General features: G+C 45.9%; 3 protein-coding genes across 5 annotated transcripts; all 3 read left to right on the forward strand.

Annotated features, from left to right (window-relative positions):
- Positions 1 to 1,591: 1,591 nt before the first annotated feature.
- LOC100826676 (probable protein arginine N-methyltransferase 6.2) lies at positions 1,592 to 9,998 on the forward strand. Of its 3 annotated transcripts, none has more exons than XR_001407168.2 (13): positions 1,592 to 1,897; positions 2,735 to 2,800; positions 2,931 to 2,999; positions 3,798 to 3,833; positions 4,312 to 4,377; positions 4,605 to 4,673; positions 4,774 to 4,851; positions 4,945 to 5,023; positions 5,204 to 5,298; positions 5,468 to 5,552; positions 7,612 to 7,816; positions 8,302 to 8,430; positions 8,921 to 8,977. XR_001407168.2 is itself a non-coding variant. In XM_003574051.4 (13 exons), exons 1-13 carry the CDS (start codon positions 1,697 to 1,699, stop codon positions 9,486 to 9,488), a joined length of 1,200 nt encoding a protein of 399 aa, XP_003574099.1. In that variant the 5' UTR covers positions 1,608 to 1,696; the 3' UTR covers positions 9,489 to 9,998. The 3 variants fall into 3 exon arrangements, 1 of the variants encoding a protein (XP_003574099.1); XM_003574051.4 differs by lacking the exons at positions 7,612 to 7,816; positions 8,302 to 8,430 and adding exons at positions 9,236 to 9,354; positions 9,446 to 9,998 and having other exon boundaries at positions 1,608 to 1,897; positions 8,921 to 9,114; XR_731578.3 differs by lacking the exon at positions 8,302 to 8,430 and having other exon boundaries at positions 1,593 to 1,897; positions 8,921 to 8,987.
- A 1,346-nt stretch (positions 9,999 to 11,344) lies between these two features.
- On the forward strand, positions 11,345 to 12,106 carry LOC104584166. The gene has a single exon (XM_010238322.1). The coding sequence runs from the start codon at positions 11,345 to 11,347 to the stop codon at positions 12,104 to 12,106; it is 762 nt and encodes a 253-aa protein (XP_010236624.1).
- Positions 12,107 to 17,170: 5,064 nt separating this feature from the next.
- On the forward strand, positions 17,171 to 19,078 carry LOC104584167. The gene has a single exon (XM_010238323.1). It carries the CDS (start codon positions 17,171 to 17,173, stop codon positions 19,076 to 19,078), a length of 1,908 nt encoding a protein of 635 aa, XP_010236625.1.
- The last annotated feature ends 6,991 nt before the right edge of the window (positions 19,079 to 26,069 follow it).

The following is a 26,069-nucleotide window of genomic DNA, read 5'->3' on the forward strand; positions in this document are numbered from 1 at the left end:
CCCACGCCCAACAAAATGCATGCTTCCATTATGCGAGGAGCCAGCATTGGTTTCACTGTGTATCACTTCTCTTACTTCTTTGCTAGGGGCGGGCTGAGTGCAATACGATGGGAACACAGTCGTTGCAATTCCTTCAGCAACTTCATCAGTAGGCAACTCATTAAGATCCAGTAAATCCATCTGCAATTAATAACAACCAACAAAGCTAATTAGGCAATATCCAGTCAACAAATCTATCTGCAACTTCATCGGTAGTTTTTATGTTCTTTTTTATGCCTTTTGTACTGCCATTTGCAGCAGCATATTCGAATTCAACACTTTTTTCGTCTCCTGACATGTTGTCTATGTGTATTTTTTAACTGCAGGTGGAGTCTTTTTCCTCAAGAGATGCTTTTGTACATATGGCACAAGGGAGGCAAATCAAAAGAAGGGGGAAACTATCCTATTTGTTTTGTACATGGGAGAAATAATCGTCTGATGCTGCTAGCTAGGGAATACTACTACTGGGGTGGGCTGAAGCTTTTTGTTGCCAGAGATTTAGTCGTTTGCTTCTGCTTTTTTGGGGAGCACTAATGTAATTCTACACTATTGTTGCTTCCTAAAACACTATCAACCGTTGTTTCTTTGCTTGGAACTTGGGGAGAGAAGCATTGATATCAGCTAGGGAAAACCACTATGAATAAACTGTGAAGTTGTTGTTTAAACCTGTCCAGTTTCAAAGGTGCCTGAACTACCTGTACTTGTGCTTTGTTACAATATAGGTGTTGTTTTTTAACCTGTTTAAATTCAGAGTTGTCTAGATTCAGAGTTGCCTGAACTACTTTGTGCTTACTGTTCAAACATAGAGGCATGTGCCCAAATCCTTAACCCTTGCCAGATTTGCAATTCTGGACAAAACATGCAATATTCTGGTGTGTGGTTTTCGATGATTTTTTTCGTGCCGAATCAATTCTATCCTAATTGTGCCTACTTATGCAGATTTCTTGCCTTTGCCTCTCTTAAACATGATCAGAAATTTGCTTTGTTCATACTGGATTTTGCCAAAAAATCTGAGGGGGGGGTTGGGATTGATGGCGTTTGTGAAAGGGAATACCTTCAGATGGAGAGCCAAGGCAACTTCAATTTCTTGCTTTGTTATGTTTCTGGTTCTTTTTTTTGCTTCTGGGATGGCTTCCATGGAAGATCCAAACAATGGGGAAAGTTGGGATAGAAGAAGGCACCTGGGAGAGGAACGAGATCGAATCTGGATTGGGTCTCCTTTTTGCTTGCTTTTTTTCCTTTTTTTTTTGCTTTTTGCCCCTCTGTTTTTGCTTGCGTGGGGGCAATCTTTCGCAGAGGCAGCCGGGCTGAATCGGCGAGGACGAGCGAAACATGGCTTGGGACCACAGCGCGCGGGAATCGGGGTCAGGGGTGTCAGGGACAACAATTTATTTTTCTAAAAACCTAATCTGGAACTTTTCATATTGGAATGTGCACCCCAGACCCCTTTAAGTGCACATGCACACCTAGTCCCGTCTAGGTTAATCGCGTAACGGGCCCGTCGAACACGAAGCAGCCCACGCGAGAAATCCGAATTCCCCTCCAAGTCCAAAGTCCAAACTGAGTCCGTCTCCATTCCCCGTGTCCCTCTCATCACTCCCACTCGCTGGCACTCGTGACGCGACAAGCGACGGGCAGGGAACGCCTTTCCCCGCCGATGCTCGCCGGCGGTGCCGACGGCAACGGCCACCTGCCGCAGCCGCGCAGTGCGCTGCGCGTAGGAGGGATGGCCCCCCCTCCGCCGGGCCAAGCGGCCTCAGCGCCGCCGCCGCATCCCGCGCCGCCGCCCTGCACCGACTACGACATGGCCTACTTCAGGGCCTACTCCCACATCGGCGTCCACGAGGAAATGCTCAAGGTTACCTTTCTCATTTCCTTTCTATGAATTCTGCTTTGTGTCAGATGGATAGGCGTCTGCCCTGTCCTGGCTGTTGCATCGGTGTGATTAGGGTTTATTTACTGCGGGCAGCGATCTGCGAACTTAGTCGTGGAGATCACTGCCGTTGAACTTAAGGAATCAGTGTCTTATTTTCCTTACTAGTCCACCACCAGTGAGGGTTCGATCTAATGTCTGCATTGGTTCAGTTAGTGTGTAAGCTCGCATATTTGGGGCTGTTCATTGACTAAACACACACCGTCAGAATCATGATCTTGCACGAGCATATGTGAACTATTATTTGTTTGCAGCCATACGCCACTGGTTCTGAAGTTTTGTTTAGCAGATAAAGGATTAATGGTCACAAAGGTGAATTATCAGCAGAACACAGGGAGAAACAACTTTATGTGTATGCACTACTATGTATTCCTTATGGATGTACTACCATAACACTGTTGCTGCCTAAGTGATATGCATGCTAGCATTGATTGTCAACCTGGAAAATTTGAGATGCTGGTATCTTGCCATCTGCTGTTTTAAGTTACTAAGCTCAACCCATGTGTATTGGTAGAGTACATCTGGCATGGCTTACACAGAATGCCATAGTTTAGCTTATGCTCACCTTTCCTATCATTCTCGATGAAAAAAATGCCTCAGAATGTATGCACCACAAATGGTCATGCCGTGTTCTGTTTTTGTGGTTTATGTTGTCTAGGCGAATTCAAATTTCAATAGTATCTATCGATTGCTTAGGTCTCAAGCTAATGCAATAACATCATTTTTTTAATTGGGTACTAACCTTTAGATTGCTAATTGCAGGATCATGTGAGAACAAATAGTTACAGAAATGCTATCATGAATCACCAAGATCTAATTTCAGGCAAGGTTAGAAACTGTCACTTAATTTTTTTTTATTCCATTGAATGCATGATATTCTTGGTTTGATTCCATATAGGATAGATATTTCTGTTCTGCTCAATGAACTCTCACGGTTGGTTGAAATGACAATTTTCAGGTCGTGTTAGATGTTGGTTGCGGCACTGGCGTTCTTTCTGTATTTTGTGCTTTTGCTGGTGCCTCTCGGGTAACTCCAGTAGTTATTAGCTGGGCACTTATGCATTCTTATGATATTATAAACGTTGACCTTCTGCTGATCTTCTAAGTGTCCCTCACTCTGTAGATGTTTAGTGCATCCTGAATGCTTGTGTTCCTTCAAGCTTTCTCCTCATTTTCATTCTTATATCTTGTGTAAGTCGGTCACTTAGGAATTCATACTTATCAGATCCGGATGTTGGTTAGTTGTATAATCAATTCATCTTGTAGTCATTTTCTGTTATTAAGATTTTTGCATGCCTATTTATGAACAATATGTCTTACCAAAATTTGACATTCTTAAGAGAGATCTCAGTAGCATAATGTTTTCCCCAAGAGTTGGATTAACACTCCAGGGGCAGAATAATTCCTTTTTAACAGTATTATGTTCTAGGAAACTGATTGGCCTCTTTATAGTGTTGATGATGTTTTACCAGTCCAAACCTGTGTCCTTTTTTCCTGTGAAAATATGCCAGTTTGATGCCTTTATCTGGTGATTTTACTCCAACAAACACACTCTTTATTTGGCCTGAGATAGAAATAGTTGGACGCTTTGTTTTAGAAATTGAGTGTTTTCTCATTTTTTGTCAGATAGAAAGCTCCATTAGTGCATTGATCATTTGATCTGTACCAGATATTTACCAAATACCCAGGTTCTTTTTGCAAGAGGGTCGTGTACTGTTCTGTAGTTATTTCCATGTGGTAATTCATTTCATGGTATGGGATGAAAGATTTCTTGTTTGTCACTCATTTGTAGTTCATCTTCTTGATGAATTTGTTGTGTTATCAGGTCTATGCAGTCGATGCAAGCGATATTGCATTGCAGGTAGGTCATCACCTCTTGTTTCCCCCCTTCCAATTGAGATCGCAAAACTACAATTGTATTTAGTTCTAGTGGGGCACCATTATATTTTTTTTTGCTGCATAGAAATGTTAACCTTGTTTGTCAAATTGGATAGGATGGAGTAGATCCTCTATCTATTGATTGGCAATGTCCACCCCCCAGCAGTCCTCCTGTGTGCCAGTTAAGAACTAATTGCAACATGAAGGGGAACCCCTTATGATAAAATAAATTAATAATTACATTTTTTGGAATAGTGATCAACAAGTTCTTACTTGCTTGAAAGCTGGTGCCACACATAACAAATTCCCTTGCTTGATGCTCTGTTATTAGTTATTACTGCTCTATCTGCTAAATAATAATGTATCTTCTTGAAATGCTTTTGCAGTTTTGTTATACAATTTTTACTTTGTATTGGATTCTATAATGTTGAATGTATTTTCTTTGATCTTCACATGTTTAGGCAATGGAAGTTGTGAGAGAAAATGATCTGTCTGACAAAGTCATTGTTTTGCATGGCCGAATTGAGGTATACCTTTTTCTATATAGCCTTTGTCATATTATCACTATTTGCATGTACCTAGACTTTATCAAACTTCTATTTTACATTAGAGCAGTCTTATGCTTCTGAGATTATATCCAACTAGCCACACCGCTGAAATTATATCTTGATTGTAGTTGTGTCAGCATCCTTAAAGTTTACTTGGATGTCTACATTGTGTTATGCGACATGACTGTTGGAATATTCAAATGTAGGATGTTGATATCGAAGAAAAAGTGGATGTCATCATATCTGAATGGATGGGCTACATGCTTCTCCATGAGGTTCTATAAATATCTTTTTTCGTACAAATGGACTTATTCTACACATCAATTTAAATCTGTGCTATATGTGAAATTTGAAATATCATCGTGTTGTTGGTAGAGTATGCTGGGCAGCGTAATTTTCGCTCGGGATAAATGGCTTACGCCAGGGGGTCTTATTCTTCCGTCTCATGCATCAGTAAGACTTTGACCAAAATGTTATCTAGCAATCTTGTTGAGCTATCTATTGAAAAATTACCAGGGTGACATACAAGAAATATTTGTGCTGCAGCTTTATCTGGCACCTATTACAAATTCTCAGAGATATCAGGATAGTATTTACTTCTGGCGAGATGTATATGGTATAAAGAGTGAGTTCATTATCCTTTATATATGTTATCTTTATATAGATTGCCAAAATATGAGGAAACTTAATTATTTGTCCGCAATATGTACAAAGAGATCAATAGCTTTCAAAGCTAGCTGGACAATGTAGCTAACCATTGTTTAATGCTCACATTAATATGTATGTATTCTTTTCTTGACTTCAGTGTCTTCTATGATGCCTCTTGCCAAACAATGTGCATTCATGGAGCCCTCTGTTGAGACGATTAGCGGAGAGAATGTTTTGACATGGCCAACGGTGGTGAGATAGGTTTTGCTGATGTGTATTCTTCCCTCCGTGACATACATTTTGTGCACACTCGAACTTCAACATATAAATATAGTTCCTGTTTTTAGCCCCGCACCTTTTATAGCTCTACATCTATAAAGTGAGCTGTTTTTTTTACTATAACTTGGGATACCTGAAGCAGGTGGCACAAGTGGATTGTTATACCGTACAAGCTTCGGACCTTGAAATTATTACGGCTGCATATAAGTTTACATCAATGCTGCAAGGTCAGATGTGTTTCTTGTTTTCACATGAGATAGTACATATGTGAAAACATATTCATGATTTTATCTAGTAGATCTGTAGAGCTAGGTTTTACTGTTATTGTGGCCCAACAAAAAAGAAACTATCTGGAGTTCTGTTAAGTCTTACCAACCCTCTTTGGGAGGGCTTAAGCTTTAGCGCTCTTAGACAGAGTGCTGTTGGGGAAGCTTTTATATAATCTGGGTGATGTTTTCGTTGAAGTGTTGATAGAACAAGACAACAAGTCCCTCCAGTGTCTACTCAAGCATTGTGGGGAAGTGCAAAGCCTATTTTAGAAGGCTTATGCGAGAAGTGTTACCTGGATTCTTTCTGCAATTAAGGATCTATTTTCCTGCTTGTGAACATATCGCAGCAAGGTAGCAATTTTTAGGAGCCTAGGTAGCTAACTGGCGCTAAGGATTTACAGTATAGAACTAGTTCTTTTCTGAGAGAACTAGTAGAGTTTCCAGCTCAAATGCATGTGAAGCGATCTATAATCATCTTTAATTTTTGCAGTTGCATGCATGTGTTATTGACCTATTTGCAAAAATATCAGATCAATAACAGATGCATCATTTGTATCAGATATTATTTAGTACTTTGCCAGAATGCCGAATACAAGATCAATAACCACATTTGTCATTTGTAATCTTATTGTATGCAAGCATAAAGCTCAGATTGTGAGTATGCATCTCGTTGATTTCGTATGTGACATTACATGAGTGTGCAAAATTAAAGTTTGATGGGAAGCTGGTCGGTTGTTTGTATGTAATACTAATATTAGATCACCATGTGGAATTAGTTAACCTAGTGTACAAATATATATAGCCGTGGTCGTTTTTATGGTGAGACTGCTGGCCACTATGCATAAGCTGGCTGGTTGCTCGTACATTATGTTAGACCGTAAACATAATTGAAGGATGACGATGCTGTTTGTAGTAAGCAGGCAGGACCATTCCATTATATCAGATCACCACGTAGAACTAAAGTTCAGATATGGAGTTGGAAGGCCATTCATCTCTATCAAGACAATATGTTGTTAATATGTTACATTAGAGTCTTTTAGTTTTGCTTTTACCTATATCCTTTCAGATCATGATTGATTAATTGTATGTGCATGACATAGTTATTATTATACAAATAGATAAATAGATAACCGGGTCAGCTACACACTTCAGTAAGCATTAAGATGTACTATGTCACAAATACTAACCCTGCTATGGGAGATCCATCTGGTTGCGAGTGTTCAAATAACGCTGCTCATTTACACATGTGTATGCGTTCCAACAGAAGTTTAGTTAGTTTTGTGATTTATCTTCCTTCTCTGTTAGTCATTAGTTGTGTGTTAAGAGGCATGCACACTCACGCTCAGGGGGGTACTTGTGTGTGGTGGTTTGTATGCGTGAACGACTCGCCCTCTTGCAATCAGATAGGAAACGGGTAATAACCTTGCTATGAATTGGGTAAGGGGTACACAAGCGTAAATAGGATTTGGTATCTCTTTTTGGTACGTTATGTTGTGATAAAATAATTTGTTCATTCTTGATTCTATGGGGAAAATATACTATGTACCAACAGAATTAACGTACAGCATACACAACTAGTAGATACATCTGCTTGGTTTTTGTGCAGGCTCAATTGGAGGGGGCAATTTCATGGAGATAATAATTAAATTTCTACTAAAAAATATTCCCTCCGATCCATATTAATTGTCTCAAATTTGCCCAAATATGTATGTATCTATGCCTAAAAAGCGTCTAGATACATGTAACATTTCGACAATTAATATGGATCGGAGGGAGTACCACTCTAGAAATTGCAATTAATAATAGACTACCCAAAAATTATATTTACGGATAGAATTACTTACAGATTTAGTACATACTACCTGTTTGCTTTATTTTCTGGCAAAAAGCTGCATGTTTGTTTTCGTGTGCTTGTGATCTTCCGAAGATCTTTTTTTTTCCTTTTCCATGCGTATGCATGTGCATGTGAATTCTTGATCTGATTTATTCATCATCCATGCATGCATGTATTATTTAGAGGGAGAGAGGCGTCGGAGAGGAGTACGTGTCTCGGTTGCTGGCTATTGCACAGCTAGTGCTGGAAAAGCTGTTCTCAAATCTATTCCAAATAAGCTGCCTCGAGTTTCCGATTTGTGAACCAAAGAATGACAGAGAAATCTGGATGGTGTACTCACATATTCATTATGAAGATTCATGCTGGTGGTGATCCATTAATAATAGAGGTCAGTCAGATCAATGACTGGATGGTTGTTAAGTATGGTTATGAAGATCTAGGGGGACAAGGGGTTATGAACTTATGATTCATTGATAATAAAAGGCCCAACAAATCAACGGCAGATGATTTGCTTTTTTGTGGGATTTTCTAGCATGCCTATCTTTCTTTGGTTAACCTGTCACGTAGTTTTAGTATATAATAGATTTGTTGAAACTGCACTCTTTGGGGTCCCTTATGAGTTGTATTTTGACTGCAAACATTTAGGAAGTTCTATGATCGAGGAAACCACAAAAGAGAATAACCATGATACCCTTTTATGAAGTGACCTGGAAAGATAAGAAATGATCTCTGTGTAGGTAATAGTCATACATGCATGCAAAGATGGACTAACATTAAATTTACATGCATACTTCTTATTTTGGGGTAAACTGACAATTATTGGGTCTTTTAGAAAAACAGAGGGTGTACTAATTCTCCTCAAACTTGGCCTAGGGTTGTGAAAATGAAGCTTTAATATTTGCCCGAATCGGACATTTAAGCCTATCATGGAGCGGGATAAATCAATTTGACTCATATCGTATTAACGTCCTGATGTGTTAGCTGCTTTTATATCCACCTCAGGTATAGGAAGAATATATACTTGTGTTTCCATTGGCAATTTGGCATCATCTATAATGTTTATTTAGCATGATTCACAATTGGTCTTTGTTTCTCTTAGCTTTTACGTATATCCTTTCTTCGTATTACTCACATGGCCTTTTAGTTTTGCTTAGTGAATAGTGAATCATTATTGGAAGATATGTAAATTTACATGATAGATCGTTTCATATTTGTTGAGCTTATGTTTATATCGTGTGTGTTATTCATGTGATGCTTCTGACAGCATGGAAACTTTTAGCTATATATTGTAAGCTACTCTTGGATAGAGGTTCCCTTGGATTATTAATGGAAATTTGGAACAATTTTATCTTTCTAGAAAGTTGCCCAGGACATATAAAAAACAACTTAATCTTGGGTACAATAGTACTTATTGAATATTTCTTATCTTAAGTTCTTAACTCAGATGGAAAAGTGATGCTAAGCCTGCTCTCTGTCTTGTGTTAATGTTCAGCTCCATTGCATGGATTTGCATTTTGGTTTGATGTCGAGTTTAACGGGCCAGTTCGCCAAAAAACTAAGAAGCAAGCAAGCCAACCCTCGGATGGGAACATGCAAAATGCCAGCCCAAGCAGTAAAAAGAAAAAACCAGATGTCTCGATTGTTCTGTCAACTGCCCCAGAGGATGCACCTACTCACTGGCAGCAGGTGATTGCTTTAAACATCGCCTCATTGGTCCCCGTTTCTTTTCTGCCCATATGGTTAGTTTGAAATTCCTTCAAAATTGCATTTTGCTGATACCCACAAGAATATTGTCTTTTTTATGCAGACACTATTGTATTTGTTTGAACCTATCGGGCTAAAGAAGGACCAGATAATTGAAGGTTCTGTTACCATATCTCAGAGCCAGCAACATTCTCGTTTCCTCAACATCTCTCTGAAATATTTGTGAGTCTGTTTCCTCTGGTGCTATCCAGTTTTCGCATTTCTTACTGCCGCCTTCAAGTTTGATATCTCTGAATCCCTCATGCCTTTGCAGTACTGGAGATCAATGGTATGTTAAAGAATCTGTGATGCGATAACATGGGTAACTTGAACAGAGTAATGCTTTCTGGATAGGTGGAAATGCATCATGAACCTCATTGATTATTGCAATTTTGGAGCATTCTGACTGGAGCAGGATATCATGATGGCAAATAGATCAACATGTGCTATCATTTTGTATGCTGGAAATTTTGTTGGAAACAGATCAATCCTCCAGCATTCCAACAATATTCCTTTACTCCAAAGCAGGTCTTAGATTTTCATTATCTGCAGTACGACTTGAATAGGTCTGTAGCCTAATGATTAGTGTATCCACAATTGATGAAGAATGGATTGGGGGAACTTTGATAATTACAAGTATCATCTTAACTCATCCATCAGCCGCTTCTTTTACACTAGAGAGCTATGTAGGTTATTTCCATTGTTTTTAAGAACTACCTGCCAGTACAAAATCCATCCGGCCCTTGAGAAGTTGTAATAATAGTGTGTATGCTAAATCATCATTTCTGACAGTATCAGAAAATTATCAAAGAAAAATCAAGTTATATAAACTTGACTTCAAAATCGTTCCTCAACTATTGCATGTTACTCATTTCTGTCTATAAAGTACCAAATTGGTGGAGCTCATGCCTGACTTTATTTGGCTCATATTTCTGCTTCTCCCCAAGTTGTGGTATTCGTTGCATACCAAGGAGGAGTTGAGGAAACCACAGTGAAAGGTGTTACAACCTTTAGTGTGATGTTACGCCTTTCCAATTTTGTTCTAGATTGGATCATAGAAGCCCTACCCTGAGCCATTTGTTGGCTCATGTGAAGCACGTATGAGTCCTGTCCTTCCGTGGGAGTGCAGGGGCGTGCTTCTGGTTCAAGATGGCATAGAGGACATCGACGTCCCGTGTGAGACGCAGTTACCGCTGGTCGAGTCTATGGCCGTCGTGGGCAGCTCCGGCAGCAAGGAGGACGCGACAGAGGTTGTCTTCTTCCCGTTCGTGGAGGGAGGGCGCGTTCCGGGCCAGCCACCATGGTGGCATGGCCGCATGGGCGACAATTAAGCTCGAGATCTGCACTGAGACTTGAGAGCTGCGATGCTGTCATGAGGTTCATGTCGTTCTGAGTGCAAAATTAGAGATTAACATTGATTTCGCGGCGAGACTTCCTTGCCACTATTGCGCCACTATAGCGGTCAAATCACGCGCTATTTATTTCTATGAGTAAATACGGTGACGGTTGAAGATTCAATATATATCACACAAAAAGCGCTATTTATTTCTATGAGTAAATACGGTGACGGTTGAAGATTCAATATATATCTTGGTGATATATAGACGTGCCATGTGGGCCTGACCAGTTGGTAAATATGGAATCTCACTAAAGGGGATAATGTTTTTGAAGTTTTTACAAATAAAATATAAAAAATGTAATTCACTCAAAACAAAAATAAAGAGATTTCACAAAAGAAAGAAAGAAAAATTATCCAAAGTTATATCGCTCAAGCAAAAAAGCTCGGTAACGACTATCAGTACACATCACTTCGTCAGCGGAGGGCAGCCGCTTCTTCGCATGCATTAAGCTCCTCATGATTCAGAGCTGATTAAGAAAGAAAATTCCTCACGTATATCAGTACATGAACACCAGGGCAACTCCAAATCATGAACACCACAGCCGGACCAGCAAGAAAAGTAGGCAACGGCCAGAGGCTCTATGAACCGCGTGAATTGCTTGCCGGCTGCGTCTTATATCACCGGCCAGGCCGTATGACGGTGTGAGACGTCTCCGAGTCCGATCGGGAGTCGGGACACAACGCGGCAGGTAGTCTCGATATATACGCAAAGCATATCACCCGGGCTCCTCCCATCCCTCCCATCTCTCGATCGATCGTCGCCAACAAACAACAATGTCGGCGGGATCGCAGGAGCACGAGTCGGCTTGCGTGACCCACGCGGTCTCCTGGATGACGCTGTGCGAGACCAGGGAGGCCCCGCTAGCGCCGTGGGAACCCGATGTCCTCGCGGTGAGAATCCGGTGCTCCGCGAACATCCGCTGCGTGTCCCGCTTCCCCGGAGGAAGCTTCCTGCGAGCCGCCGTTACCCACAAGGAGGTCCTCGTGGACCTGTTCGATCCCGAGGACCTCCGGAGCGAGTCCGCCTGCCGCACCGCCGTCCGCCGGGTGCTGAGGACGCTGCTGGAACGCGCGGAGTACTATGGCTACCGCGCCGCCGACGGCGGGGACGCCTTGGTGCCGCCCGGCCTCGTTGACACAATCCTCGCTGTCGCCGCTGCTGTTGCTGACACCCGCGACGGCGCCGATCTCCGGAACATCAGCTACCGCTGCGACGTCTCGATGGAAGTGGACATGAAGAACGTGTACAGCGAGGCGAAGGCCATCGTGCTGTTGTGCAGCGGCGCCGCAGGGCCAAGACGACGTGATGTCGGCGGGGAGCTGTGCCCGATCTGCATGGAGAAACTGGCGCCGGACGATGCCATGAGTTTGCCTGGATGTTCGCACGTGTTCCACAGAGGGTGCATCCTCGAGTGGTTACACAGGGCACCCACCTGCCTGTCCTGCCGCCATGACATGACGCAGCATCTCCCTCACCAATGTCGTGCATGCGATAAGTGGGAGCCTTGGGTCGACTCCCTAGGGGCAGCCGTATAGGATTTGTTTCCCACTGGTGGTACACACTTTTTGCATGTCTCTGTACCTATTGCGATTAAACAAAGAGTATAATTACTAGTAGCAGATTCTTTTGCTATCCATAGCTATGCTTGATTGGATTAAGGAGGTTAATTTCGCGTTAGGTATAGCTCAATCCCGATTTAGTTAAGTTGTTTCATAACTACAAATAAATTGCAGTAACAAGTGAGTACTAGGATGTGTTGACTTGTGACCTTTTTTGTGACCGCGACGGAAATGGCCATAAATATCTATGACAATTTAAAACCAAATGGTCATACCTACGGTACAAAATCCATCCGGCCCTCGAGAAGTTGTAATAATAGTGTGTATGCTAGATCATCATTTCTGACAGTATCAGAAAATTATCAAAGAAAAATCAAGTTATATAAACTTGACTTCAAAACCGTTCCTCCACTATTGCATGTTACTCATTTTTGTCCATAAACTACCAAATTGGCGGAGCTCATGCCTGACTTTATGTGGCTCATATTTCTGCTTTTCCCAAAGTTCTGGTATTCGTGGCATACCAAGGAGGAGTTGAGGAAACCACAGTCAAAAGGTGTTACAATCATAGTGTGATGTTACGCCTTTCCAATTTTGTTCTCGATTGGATCATAGAGCCCCAAATTGATTGGGTGCACGTGCGCAAAGAACACGTGAGCCCGGAGCGCCACCGACTTAATTGGGGGCCGGCCGGCTGCGCGGGCGCGTCGTTGGCATTCCTCCATTGGAGGCTGAGTCCCAGCTTGATCAATATCTCCTCCATTGGGGACGGTGGGCTCATCGCGTACCCGCGCGGCTGGCCTCAAGTGTGGGATGAACCAGCTGAAGTGCTGAACGCGCAGCCTCGCCGTCGAGTGGGCGTGGCACGCGCACGAATTTAAAAAGAAGAGGAAATAACCCTTTGCCGGCGGCCCCGAGAAAAGGTTGCCGGCAAAGGCCATTTTTTTTTCCCAAATTCCCCCGTTCGAATCGAACCCGAAAAAAAAATAACCCTTTGCTGGCGGCCCCTTCGGCAAAGGCCATTTTTTTTCCCAAATGTCCCCTGTTCGAATTGAACCGAAGGAAAAAAAATGAAATTAACCCTTTAAATAGCCGCTAGCAAAGGTGGCTTTGCCGGGACGCCCACATAATAGCCGCCGGCAAAAGCCTTTTTTTCCCCCTTTTTTGTTTGTTTGTGATGTAAATCAACCATATTGTAAACACATAGAGTAATATATATTATTGTTTAGATTGAACCCGATTTGCACTTATAAAATAAATAAAACTAATTACTCATTGCCAGCGGCCGTGAGTTAATTGGTTACGATCAGTTCATCGACGCATGAAATAACGAAACATTAAATGGTTTCTCGGCTTTCCCCTTGTGCATGATGTGCCATGTATATGTAAATGAAGGGTGTGTTAATGGTAAAATCAAATCGATAGCCCTGATGTGACACTTCTTTGCAAACAATACTAGCGAATGGGCATGAATGTTCCACACTTGAGGGCAAAAGTCTCAATTCAGACCGACGGGACATAATTTAGTCAGTCCATGGGGTAGATGTTTGCTTTTTCATGTTGACATGTCGTAATACAACACTATGATATAGTAAAGTGACATGGAAACCCAAGTTTTGGTGAAAAACTAGTAACAAAACACTAACGAACATTCAACCCCAAGCCCGAGAGTGAGGAAAACACGTAATTCAGACCGAGGGAGAAGAATTCTGTGAGGGCTTGGGGTAGATTTGTTGTTTTACATGTGCCCATGTGGCAATAGAACACTACGTAATAGCAAAACATCAGGAAAACCAATGTTTTGGTGAAAAGCTACCCCGTAGACGCCACGAGGCCCGCAGGAGGGGCGATGCCTCAAATCACATGACGGATGGTATAGAGAACTTGAAATCTTGGATGATGTCATCAAATGGGTACATAGAGATGGTGTTAAGAGGAAAACACAATCCAAGCATCTGAGGTTGCACTTCCTTCACAAACTAGACTAACCCGCACGAATGTTCCGGACTTAGGGGGGAAAAGTCACAATTGGACGGACGGAGCAGAATCCTTTGATGACTTGGGTAGCTTTTTGGTTTTTCATGTCCCCATGTGCTAGTACAACACAAACGTAGAGTAAAGTGACTTGAGAACACAAGTTTTGGTGAAAAGCTACCCATAGACGCCACGAGGCCCACAGGAGGGGGCGATGCCTCAAATCACACGACGGATGGTCTAGAGAACTTGGAATCTTTGATGGTGTCATCAAATGTGTACATAAAGATGGTGTTAAGAGGAAAACACAATCCAAGTATCTGATGTTGCACTTCCTTCACAAACTAGACGAACCCGCATGGAAGTTTCAGACTTAGGGGGGAAAGTCGCAATTCGGACGGACGGAGTAGAATTCTTTGGGGACTTGGGTAGCTTTTTGTTTTTTCATGTCACTATGTGGTAGTAGAACACAATGGTAGAGTAAAGTGACTTGAGAACACAAGTTTTGGTGAAAAGCTACCCCGTAGACGCCACGAGGCCCGCAGGAGAGGGCGATGCATGCCTGAAATCACACGACGAATGGTACAGGGAACTTGAAATCTTGGATGATGTCATAAAATGGGTACATAAAGATGGTGTTAAGTGGAAAACACAATCCAAGTATCTGATGTTGCACTTCCTTCACAAACTAGACGAACCCACACGAACGTTCTCGAATTAGAGGGGGAAAAGTCGCAATTCGGACGGAGCCAGCCGAATCTGTTGAGGACTTGGGTAGATGTTTGCTTTTTCAAGTTGACATGTCCTAATAAAACACTATGATATAGTAAAGTGACATGGAAACCCAAGTTTTGATGAAAAGCTAGTAACAAAACACTAAGGAACATTCAAACCCAAGCCCTAGAGTGAGGAAAACACGCATTTCGGACCGAGGGAGAAGAATTCTGTGAGTGCTTGGGGTAGATTTTTGTTTTACATGTGCCCATGTGGCAATAGAATACTAAGTAATAGAAAAACATCAGGAAAACAAATGTTTTGGTGAAAAGCTACCCCGTAGACGCCAGGAGGCCCGCAGGAGGGGGCGATGCCTCAAATCACACGACGGATGGCCTAGAGAACTTGAAATCTTGGATGATGTCATAAAATGGGTACATAGAGATGGTGTTAAGAGAAAAACACAATCCAAGAATCTGAGGTTGCACTTCCTTCACAAACTAGACTAACCTGCACGAACGTTCCGGACTTAGGGGGGAAAAGTCGCAATTCAGAAGGACGGAGCATAATTCTTTGAGGACTTGGGTAGCTTTTTGGTTTTTCATGTCCCCATGTGCTAGTACAACACAAAGGTATAGAGTAAAGTGACTTGAGAACACAAGTTTTGGTGAAAAGCTAGCCCGGAGAAAACCGAAGGCCCGCAGGAGAGGGCGATGCCTGAAATGACACGACGAATGATCCAGAGAACTTGAAATCTTGGATGATGTCATCAAATGGGTTCCTAAAGATGGTGTTAAGAGGAAAACACAATCCAAGTATCTGAGGTTGCACTTCGTTCACAAACTAGACTAACCCGCACGGAAGTTCCGAACTTAGGGGGAAAATTTCGCAATTCGGACGGACGGAGCAGAATTCTTTATGAAATTGGGTAGATTTTTGTTTTTCATGTTCAAATGTCCTAATAGAACAAAAAGGAAGTCTAAACTGACAGGAAAACCCCAATGTTTTGTGAATAAATAAAGTAAAAATTGGAAAAAAAAGTGAACCGAGCCTAGCTTAGGTGGTCTGGTTCCTTGTGGTGGAACCAGCTCACCCAGGTTCAAGTCCTAAACTTGACATGTGTGTCACATTTTCCTGGATTATTCCAGGATTTAACCGGCGCTATTCTTTCAGTGGTGGATGACGTACCAGGTCCAGTCTTTCGGAGGTGCTGATAGGGGTAGGGTGTGCGTGTATGCGTTCATAGGGGTGAGTGTACGCACGTGTTGTGAGTGTCTGTGTTTGTACTGTGTTTCTCAAAAAAAAACTAAAAAAATGTAAAAATTCTTTGCCGGCGGCTTTTTGTCGGGCCACCGGCAAAGAGGGCTAAAAAAAAACAAAAACCTCCGTCCCCCCTCTTTCTCTCTCTCTCTCTCTCTCTCTCTCTCTCTCTCGCGCCCGCGCCCGACCGCCGCCGTCGCCCCCCGGCCGAATCCCCCCAGATCCGGCCTCCCCCTCCCTCTCCCCGCCGGCCGCGCCTCCCTCCTCGCCGGTCCCCGCCACCCTCGCCTCCCCCCCTCCCCCGCCTCGACCTCGACCTCGACTACTTCGTCTACGGTGTAGCTTGGTGAGCATCTCCCTCTATCTCACCTTCCCCTTTTGCTCTGTCCCGGCCATCGAGCCGATGACACTTGTAGTTTAAATGTCAAAGTCGCGTAACCCTATGCGTCTCCCGTCTGAAAGGGTTACGTATATAAATATGCAAGTCTTTGCATATCTATAAGTGTAACTCTTTCGGATTGTCCACGTTTTTTGGACAGCCCGGGGGTGTGTAGATTGGGTTCGTTTCCGTGCTCTAGTCTGGTCCGAGACGTGATTTCGGCAGCATCTCCCCGTTGTTCTCTGGATGCACATTCTCTTGGCTTGTTGTCGAGACGTGTATTTGGAGAACAACGGGGAGGTGCTGCCGAAATTTCGTCTCAGACCGGACTGGAGCACGGAAACGGCCCAATCTACACACCGTCGGGTGGGATTAGGACCTATCTTTACCTATTAGTGGAATAGTTCAGTACATGCCCTTTTCAGTGAACAAATAAAATATGTGACGTAATTAATTTGACGAAACTAATTACTTGTGTTGCTAGTTGTGTTATTAAACCGTGTATCCCTTTGGTGTCATGTGGTATCCGAAAATAGCAGAGAATGGTTGATCGTCAGTGGATGTATAGTGGCCGCTGTAGTCGGACAGACCAGGATGATGATTGGATGAAAAACACGGCAGATTTCTTAGAGGTTGCATTTGCTAGAGGAGAAGAGCGTGCTTGGTGCCCTTGCAGTCATTGCAATAACAAGACACAATACACGAAGGATGAGATGGACAATCACTTGCTGTTGTACGGGTACACGCCAAACTATACTCGATGGGGCTACCATGGTGAGCAAGAGGATAGAGGAAGAGAGGAGGTCGTGCGAAGGCGCACGGACGACTATGATACGGGGTTCCAAGACATGCTAGATGACTTGGATGAAGCACGCGTTCCAACGGAGGAAGAACTGGAGGGAACCTCTAAGGCCTATCTTGATATGCTGGCGGAGGCAAGCACAGATCTACATGCTCACACAAAGGTCAATAAGCTGGATTCCGTTGCTAGAATAATGGCTGTGAAGACCGAGTTCAACTTGAGCAGAGAATGGTTTGATGTGATGATGGCAGTTATCGGTAGTCTCCTCCCGAAAGGCCACCTTTTGCCTAAAAGCATGTACGAGGCGAACAAAATGCTTTGTGTACTTAAGTTGCCAGCTCAGTGCCTACATTCATGTAAAAATGGATGCACGGTGTTTGACAGAGAATACGCGGATGCCAAGCATTGTCCCAAGTGCAATTTCTCTAGGTATGTCGAGGTAGACCACGGGAAGGATCTGGTGCAGTCGAAAATACCCCATAAAGTTCTTAGGATGCTTCCATTCTTAGAAAGAATTGGCCGGATGATGCTATCCGACGTGCCTGGCAAAGCTGTGACACATCACAAACTGGGGAAGAAATACAAATACAACAAGGATCATAGGCCGATGTTGACACATCCGTCGGATGGCGAAGCATGGAAGGATTTTGATCGGAAGTATCCGGAGAAAGCCGCAGAGCTTCGGAATGTTCTAGTTGCCATTGCAACTGATGGGTTCAATCCATTTGGCATGACGAGTGCCCCATACAGCTGCTGGCCAGTGTTTGTAATTCCGCTCAATCTCTCTCCCGGAATGATAATGCAACGGAAGTACATGTTCTTGGTGCTGATAATTCCAGGACTAGAATATCCAGGGAAGAACATTAATGTGTATATGCGACCCCTGATGGAGGAGTTGAAAAGAGGTTGGGAGGAAGGGATCATGGTGTATGACAAAGCTACAAAGACAAACTTTAGGATGCATATCTGGTTCCAGTTCTCCATTCATGACCACCCGAGGGGATCTATACTCTCCGGCAAAGGCTTGCAGGGGAAGTTCATGTGCCCACACTGCAGGACTGATTTGGAGTTCTATCGGCTCGTTCATGGTCGCAAGTATTGTTGCTTCGATCTGCACAGGCGATTCCTTCTGCCTAACCATCCGTTCAGACAAGACAAGAAGAACTTCAGGAAAGGTGTGGTCGTCGAAGAGGGGCCACCCCGTTATCACACCGGTTCTGAGCTTCTTGCTGAGCTGGATGCTCTTGTGCCCGACCCGACACAACCTGACAAGTTCCTGGGGTATGGTGATACACACAACTGGACTCACAAGTCATGCTTCTGGGAGCTCCCCTACTTCAAAGACATTATTCTTCCACATTGTATTGATGTGATGCACACCGAAAAGAATGTCGCCGAAGCCCTTTTCAACACAATTCTCAACATTATTGACAATACGAAAGATAATCCGAAGGCTAGAAAAGATCAAGAAGAACTTTGCGATAGACCACAGCTAAGCATTAAAAAGGTGCCAAGCAGGTCAGACATCAGGCCAAATGCCCTGTTTGCTCTCGACATACACAAAAAGATGGAAGTACTCCTGTGGTTCAAAGAGTTGAAGTTTCCTGATGGGTATGCAACTAATCTAAAGAGGGGAGTTAATCTTGGCACCATGCGAATCAACGGCCTCAAGAGTCATGACTATCACATATGGATTGAGCGTTTGCTGCCGGTGATGGTTCGAGGCTATGTGTCAGAGGATATTTGGCGGGTGTTGGCAGAGTTGATCACTTTCTTCCGTCGGCTTTGTGCTAAAGAACTATCCCCCACCTTGCTATAAGAAATGGAAAAACAAGCCCCCGTGTTGCTATGCAAGCTAGAGAGGATCTTTCCGCCGGGCATGTTCGTGACGATGCAACATCTAATTATCCACCTCCCGTACGAGGCACGGATGTGGGGCCCCGTGCAGCATCATTGGATGTATGCCGTCGAGAGACTTATGAAGACCCTTCGAGCTAAAGTAAAAAACAAATCTAAAGTTGAAGCCGTCTCAAGGAAGTGTCAAATGCAACGACGAGTTACTATAGCTCCGATATTGCCACGCTGCATAATCCAATCTCCCGCTACAATCTTGGCAACCCTGAAGATGAGTCCAAGTTGAGCCTATTCAAAGGGCAACTTGGAACTTCTAAAGCCGAGAAAACAGTCACCTTGTCCTACCAAGAGTGGCGATCCCTTACGTTATATATCTTGAACAGCCTCAACGAAGTCCAGCCGTACATCAAGTAAGTGCCCAGTAAATAATTCCTCTTTGCAATTGATCACAAGTTTATCTCTAACTCATCTTATTCTCATTGCGTCAGCACATTCACTCAACTAAACTGGAAGCAAACAAGAAAACCCGATCCACTAGAACATGATGCCCTTCTTAGAGATGGTCCAAATGGCCCCGGATCCGGTTTCATTGAGTGGTTCCAAAATCAAGTACTTTCTTTCTTAGCTCCTAGTTGTTTCAACACCTAGAGGCCTTGCGTGCGACTAATACATGATGCTTTTCTGCTTAAACCTGTAGGCTAACAACGATGCGTCTATGAGCTCCCAATTGAGACAAATTGCCAATGGTTTTGATGTCAAGGTTGGTTCATTCAAATCCTACGACGTCAATGGATATCGATTCCATACAACAGGGTACGAGCTCAGTCGGCCCAATCGAACCTCAACAAATTCCGGGGTGTTCGTAGAATGCGGTGGAGATGACTTCTACGGAGGGTTGAGCAGATATACGAACTACAATACCGCGGCCCCAAACCTCCAAAGGTCGTTGTATTCAAATGCCGTTGGATCGATCTGAAACACGTTAACAAGGATGACACAATTGGCCTAGTCGAAGTAAAACGAGACAGTGTCTTCGAATGCGAGGATGTATATATTGTGGCTCAACAAGCTACACAAGTTTATTTCCTCCCGTAGCCGTGCACTAAAGTGGCTCGCCTTCAGGGTTTGGATGTCGTGTACCACGTGCAGCCACATGCTAAATGTCGTGGTGGTGTCACGGCAGATGCCATAGGATGGCTTAACTTGGGGCCGATAGACGAAGGAGGAACCGGAGGAGGGAGGACGTGAAGAAGAACACGCACGATTCACACAAGAACACACAGATTTACCCAGGTTCGGAGCCCTCTTGTCGAGGTAAGACTCCTACTCCTGCTTTGCTGTATTAGCCGACATAGGCAAGCTCTACAAAGGCGCTCCTTGAGCTGTATTCTTGAGGAAGAAGAAGAAGAAGGGGAAACCCTAAAATGTCTAAGTGCTCCGTCCCCTCTCCAGGGAGGTGCAGTGCTCTATTTATGGGCCAGGCATGTCACACTGACATGCGGGCCGAGTCTAACGACACCTTCCTTGGGCCCCGCCGGGCACGCGGCTCGGTTCCCTCCAGGCAGTACCGCAGGGGACAAGACAACTTTACTTTTCCCTGCTAGCCTGCAACGGGTACAGCTATCCTCTGCCGGCTTCCGTCATAGATTCCCTTTCGATGCTTCTCTAGCGTGGTCACCTGATACCGGTACGTAGACGCTGACTGCTTTTCTGAGATGATGATAACGCTGCTTTACTTTGCACCGCGTGGTCAGGATAAGACCGTTGAAGGATCTTGGCACCACCGAGGTCCAGGGGCTCGTCCTTATCCTGCAAACTTACAAGATAAGAAAACTATGCCGGCATACGCCTGGGATGCCGGCTTATCGTTAGTTTAACTTTATGATGCCGACATACGTTGCTATGCCGGCTTTGCCTCCGTTATCTCGGCTAGAGTTGTGTCGCCATGACCCTACCCGGGGTCATCCCCCCGACACTAGTCCCCGAAGCTGTGGTGGTCCGGCATAGAAGGATGTCGGGCTGCGACAGTTTCCCATAGACAGACCACTAACACCTATTTGGGTCCAGTCGAGAGGGATGCCAAGACAACCCCAGGTCCTCCTAGCCGAGATCAATTCATTCCGGGACTCCGGGTTGGCGTGCTTATGCAGCCCTTAGCCGAGATTCTTTCTTCTCCATGACCGACAATTAAAAACTTACTTCTGCCGACATAACCGCAGCCAACGGGAGGATAAGGCTTGAGTTACTGCCACCGAGCATTTTGAGTTGAGCGTGCTGTCGCGTCGGACAGTAAAGCCGACAGAGCCTTTAAGGATAGAACTTCGGTTCCCACGCGGACACTTATCCTCCAGATCTCGCGGGATTCTCGGCGGCACGCCGCGCAATAACCGAGCGTGCGCCTTGATGAGCATAACTGCCCAAATCGTGCGCAATCTTCCCGTGAGCCACTAAGGTGGTGGCACGGGAAACGCGCACCCCATTACTTCGCCTCATATATAAAAGGAGGAGGATGTGGGCAGAAAACCCTTCGCACTCCTCGCTCTCTTCGTCCCTTCGTTCTCCTCTGCTCCTCGCGCACTTCGCCGCCGTCTGCTAACTCCAAGCATCCCCGCCACCGTGGTTTCTCGCCTCCGAGCTCGCAGCCGCCGCTTCGCTCGCAACCACCTAGGCCTCCGCCACACTAGCTTGCTAGCTCAGGCCTCGCGCAGGCACTTCCCCATCGAAGCTCCAAACCCTAGATCTGTTTTCCTTCAATGGCGTCTTCTTCTCGCAACCCAGCCGTCGACCCTGCTGCCCAGACTGAGGAGAGGACCAGCTCCGAGCGCGCCGCCTGGGAGGGCTTCGACGTGACCCCGGCGGATATCGCGTGGCTCCGCCGCTCCCGGCGAATCCCGGAGGAGGTCGAGTGCCGCATTCCCGGCGGAGAAATCGTGCCAACCCCCGAAACCGGTGAGTACGTCGTCTTCCTCTCACACTTTGAGCACGGTTTTGCTCTCCCCGCTAGCGATTTCTTTAGGACTTTCCTAGATTTCTTTGGCCTCCAGCCGCACTATCTTCCGGCAAACGCCATTCTCACCCTCTCAGCATTCATCACCTGCTGTGAGGGTTATCTCGGCCTCTGGCCATCCATCGACCTGTGGTCCCGGTACTTCATGTTCCGGCCACTGGTTCTCCCCGACAGAGACAATCCCGGTCCTCCAAAGCCGATGATGCAGTGCGGCGCCACCACCATCGTCCCTCGCCGCAACTCGGATTTTCCGAGGATCCAGGGTCTTGAGTCATGTAAGAAATGGCTCAAGACCTTTTTCTATATCAAGAACTCCGCCGCCACCGACCTCATCAACCTTTCGGGATTCGAGGTCGCCCCCCCGGAAGAGAAGAGGAACTGGTCCTTCGACCCGAAGGATTCTTTCCCGGAAGGTGCCGAGATCCATGCCAGGATCCTTGAGCTCAAGGAGAAGGGGATGTCGACCGATGACCTGCTGGCAACCTTCATATACCGGCGCCTATGCCCGCTCCAGCACCGGATCCACAAGATGTGCTATTATTGTGGCCAATTTGACCCGGATAGGGTGTCGACCATCAAGCTCTCCCATGCTAAGGTTCGGCGTCGGGTCAAGGCGATCGCCAAAACTAGCATGTCGGAGAAATGGGTGTGGGGTATGCCGGCATATGCCCAGGATCGTCGCGCTCCTTCGGTAAGCCTTAACTTTTACTCATTTCATGCTTGTATCCGACATACTGCTATGCCGGCACTTGTCCAATATAAGCTTATGTCGGTTCAACCCGACTCCTTTGTGCAGATGTTCTCTCTTCAGCGGAGGGAAGATGGGGGCTCTCGTGACAAGCGCTTCGCTGCCCCGTGCAGATCCGCTAACGCCGAGGATCCAGACTCGGAGGATTTCATGCAATCCCCCATGCTGGTCCTCGCCGTATCGAAAGTAAGAACCTTTGACACTCTTCTGTAATTTCTTCAATATCTGTTAGTAAAATATTCATACTTGCTTTTTTCCGGATATAGCCGACTCAGGCAAGCCTGCCGCGGCGGCGCCGACTCGGGAGAATTGCGTTGTCTCAAAGAAGCGCGCCGCCGAGAAGGACCTTCCGGCGAATGTGAAGTGGAAGAGGGCTGCGGCTCATGGCCCCAAGCCCAAGCCCTTGGTCGTCGGGTAAGGCCAATCTCACCTCGATCGCTTATGTCAGTCTTCTTCTTTCGTTGTCAAGCAAATAGCTAAGTTTTACTTCTACAGGGAGGCTTTGACGGCCACACAATCTCAGAAGTGTATCGCGTCTGAGATCCCGGCGACTCGTTCTTCCCGTGCCGAGGCCTCAAACCCGGCTACGGGCGGGAATGAGACCGCCGGGGGATGTCGGATCAAGTGCCAACGCCACGGTCGTCGGCTAGACCGAGATTCCTTCAGCCGGGGTCTCGGCGACCGAGGCTGCCACCGAGGTAGCCCCTCCCCGGCCGCAGCCGAGACATCAACGGAGCCGCCGGCCTCCAAGACGCCGCAAGAGCCGGCGACAGGTCCCCAGGACCCCCAAGAGCCGCAGCCGACTCCGACGCCGTCTCCGTCTACGTCGCGGCCGGAGGATGCCCAAGTTGCTACCGCACAGGCTAAGAAAGCCAAGGGCCCTGCTGCTGCAACAAAGTTGGCAGCCCCAGGCTCCGCTGGCTCGCGGCCTTCCGGCAGGCCACAGGAGGTTCCCCATCGGACAACCAGTGGGCACAGCTAGGGGTCGTTGGGCCAGTCCGTTATGGACTGAAACAATGCTGATCACTATGAAGTGACCTCCAGCAGTGTGCAGTCGGCGCGGCAGAGCCCCTTGGTGGGGCCACCGCCGGCAGCGACTCCGGAGTCGATCTCGACCCGGATGTACCAAGCCAGGGTGGCTTTGTTCGAGGCCGGCCGAGCCACCGAGGTATGAACAATCCTTCAGAAAACTTTAACTTCTAAATTTAGCATCGTATCCGTATTCCTAGTCCCCGAGGTTTAGGGCGAGTAGAAAATAGTCGGCATGAAGCTTAGAATACTTCAAACAGTTATTCCCCGAGATTTAGGCCGGGTTTAGAATAGTGGGCCTGAAGCTTAGAATACTTCAAACACTTATTCCCCGAGATTCAGGTCGGGTTTAGAATAGTCGGCCCGAAGCTTAGAATACTTCGAACACTTATTCCCCGAGATTCAGGTCGGGTTTAGAATAGTCGGCCCGAAGCTTAGAATACTTCGAACACTTATTACCCGAGATTCAGGTCGGGTTTAGAATAGTCGGCCCGAAGCTTAGAATACTTCGAACACTTATTTCCCGAGATTCGGGTATTAACTTCCTGCTGCAGTAATCTTAGCTGTGAATCACTGTAACACTTATTCCCCGAGATTCAGGTCGGGTTTAGAATAGTCGGCCCGAAGCTTAGAAGACTTCGAACACTTATTCCCCGAGATTCAGGTCGGGTTTAGAATAGTCGGCCCGAAGCTTAGAATACTTCGAACACTTATTCCCCGAGATTCGGGTATTAACTTCCTGCTGCAGTAATCTTAGCTGTGAATCACTGTTTTGCAGCTTTGCATGAATAAGCGCACCGCCATCTTCAAGACTTTGCTAGCGAAGTACAAGAAGTTGGAGGCGGAGCACAAGGCTCTGAAGGCTGAGCGCGAGAGCCAAAGTAAGTATATCCTACCGAGATAAGATCTCCGTCCGAGTATCAGTATTCTGCACCCACTAACACTTGTTCTTGTTCACAGCCGGGGACAACGCTCAAGTAGCGGAGTTGCTAAAGCGCGTTGCCGAGGTTCAAGGTAACATTTCATCCTCAGTCCGGGTTCCATTCATATTAAATGTCAGCCTCTGTAATCTACATCCGTTTAAACAGACGAGAAGACTCGGCTGGCCGATCAGCACCGGGAAGAAATTACCCGGCTGCAAACGCAGATCGCGGCGCAGGCTGAGACGCACCAGACCGAGGTGAACCAACTCACCTCGGCCCTCTCTTCCCAGGCCGATGAGAAAATCCGCTTGGAAGACGAGGTGGAGAAGGGCAAGGCCCTCGCTGTCCAGCTCGAGACTCGCGCCACCTCCGCCTAGTTGGAGGACGCCGAGAAGGCCGGCCTTCTTAAGGTCCTCCAATCGTGACATCATCAAGACCGACAGCATGCTGACGAGTAAGTTGAACTTCTTCATTCAGTTACTTGTTTGAATAGTAGCACTAACATGCCGAGATTGACTACAATTCCTTTGTTTCTGCCAGAATTCTTCCCCTTATCCGTCCAGCATGCTCAAGAGAGCGTGAGTGTCGCTCGCCGGAAGAGGGATCCGGCGGTAGCGGCGGGGGAGCCCTACGAATGGGACTTGGTGGACTACCTGGTGAGCATCGCGAGCCGGGTTAAGCCTCTCAAGTCATTCGGCGTCGACATGCTGGACGCCGCCCTCCAAACCTTCCGCGCGTTGTGGCCCGGCGAAGAGGTTCCGATGGAGATCCCGGACCTGGCAAGCCGGCTACACGAGGCCCCGTCCCGGCTGCAAGAATGGCGGGAGTCGGCTGCACGTGTCGGTGCTGACGAGGCCCTGTCGTTCATACTATGCTGGTACGACGGCATCAACCTCAATGTGCTGCAGACAATGGGGGCTGGCTCCCCCCATCTCTCGGATCCGGAGTTGGTGGCCAAACGCAAAGAGCGGGCCTACTCCTTCATACAATGTGCCGACGTGCATAAGATTGTTGAAGGCCCAATCTCTGACGCCGAGGCTGAGATGACGGATGGGGAAGAGGAAGCGGAAGAAAAGAAGAAGCCGTTGTGGAGTCGAGCTACACTGCGCCGAGTTCCCGCACCAATAACCCTGTTGTATCTTCTTAGTTTATTCATGAAAAATTGTAGAATGCTTAGATCCCTGGAATGCCGAGTGCAAGTGTAACCGACATACTTCTATGCTCTCAATTTTAACCAAGTCTTTTGTTT

Source organism: Brachypodium distachyon, chromosome 3, assembly GCF_000005505.3.
Source record: "Brachypodium distachyon strain Bd21 chromosome 3, Brachypodium_distachyon_v3.0, whole genome shotgun sequence".
NCBI classification, from domain to species: domain Eukaryota; kingdom Viridiplantae; phylum Streptophyta; class Magnoliopsida; order Poales; family Poaceae; genus Brachypodium; species Brachypodium distachyon.

What these genes read in the sequence shown, in the direction of transcription:
- LOC104584166 (XM_010238322.1), top strand. Translation starts at nt 11,345, where the DNA reads ATGTCGGCGGGATCGCAGGAGCACGAGTCGGCTTGCGTGACCCACGCG.
- LOC104584167 (XM_010238323.1), top strand. Translation starts at nt 17,171, where the DNA reads ATGGACAATCACTTGCTGTTGTACGGGTACACGCCAAACTATACTCGA.
- LOC100826676 (XM_003574051.4), top strand. Translation starts at nt 1,697, where the DNA reads ATGCTCGCCGGCGGTGCCGACGGCAACGGCCACCTGCCGCAGCCGCGC. An exon ending in GCTACATGCTTCTCCATGAG is followed by an intron (nt 4,674 to 4,773) that starts GTTCTATAAATA and finishes TGTTGTTGGTAG; the next exon opens with AGTATGCTGGGCAGCGTAAT. An exon ending in TTTTGACATGGCCAACGGTG is followed by an intron (nt 5,299 to 5,467) that starts GTGAGATAGGTT and finishes TACCTGAAGCAG; the next exon opens with GTGGCACAAGTGGATTGTTA.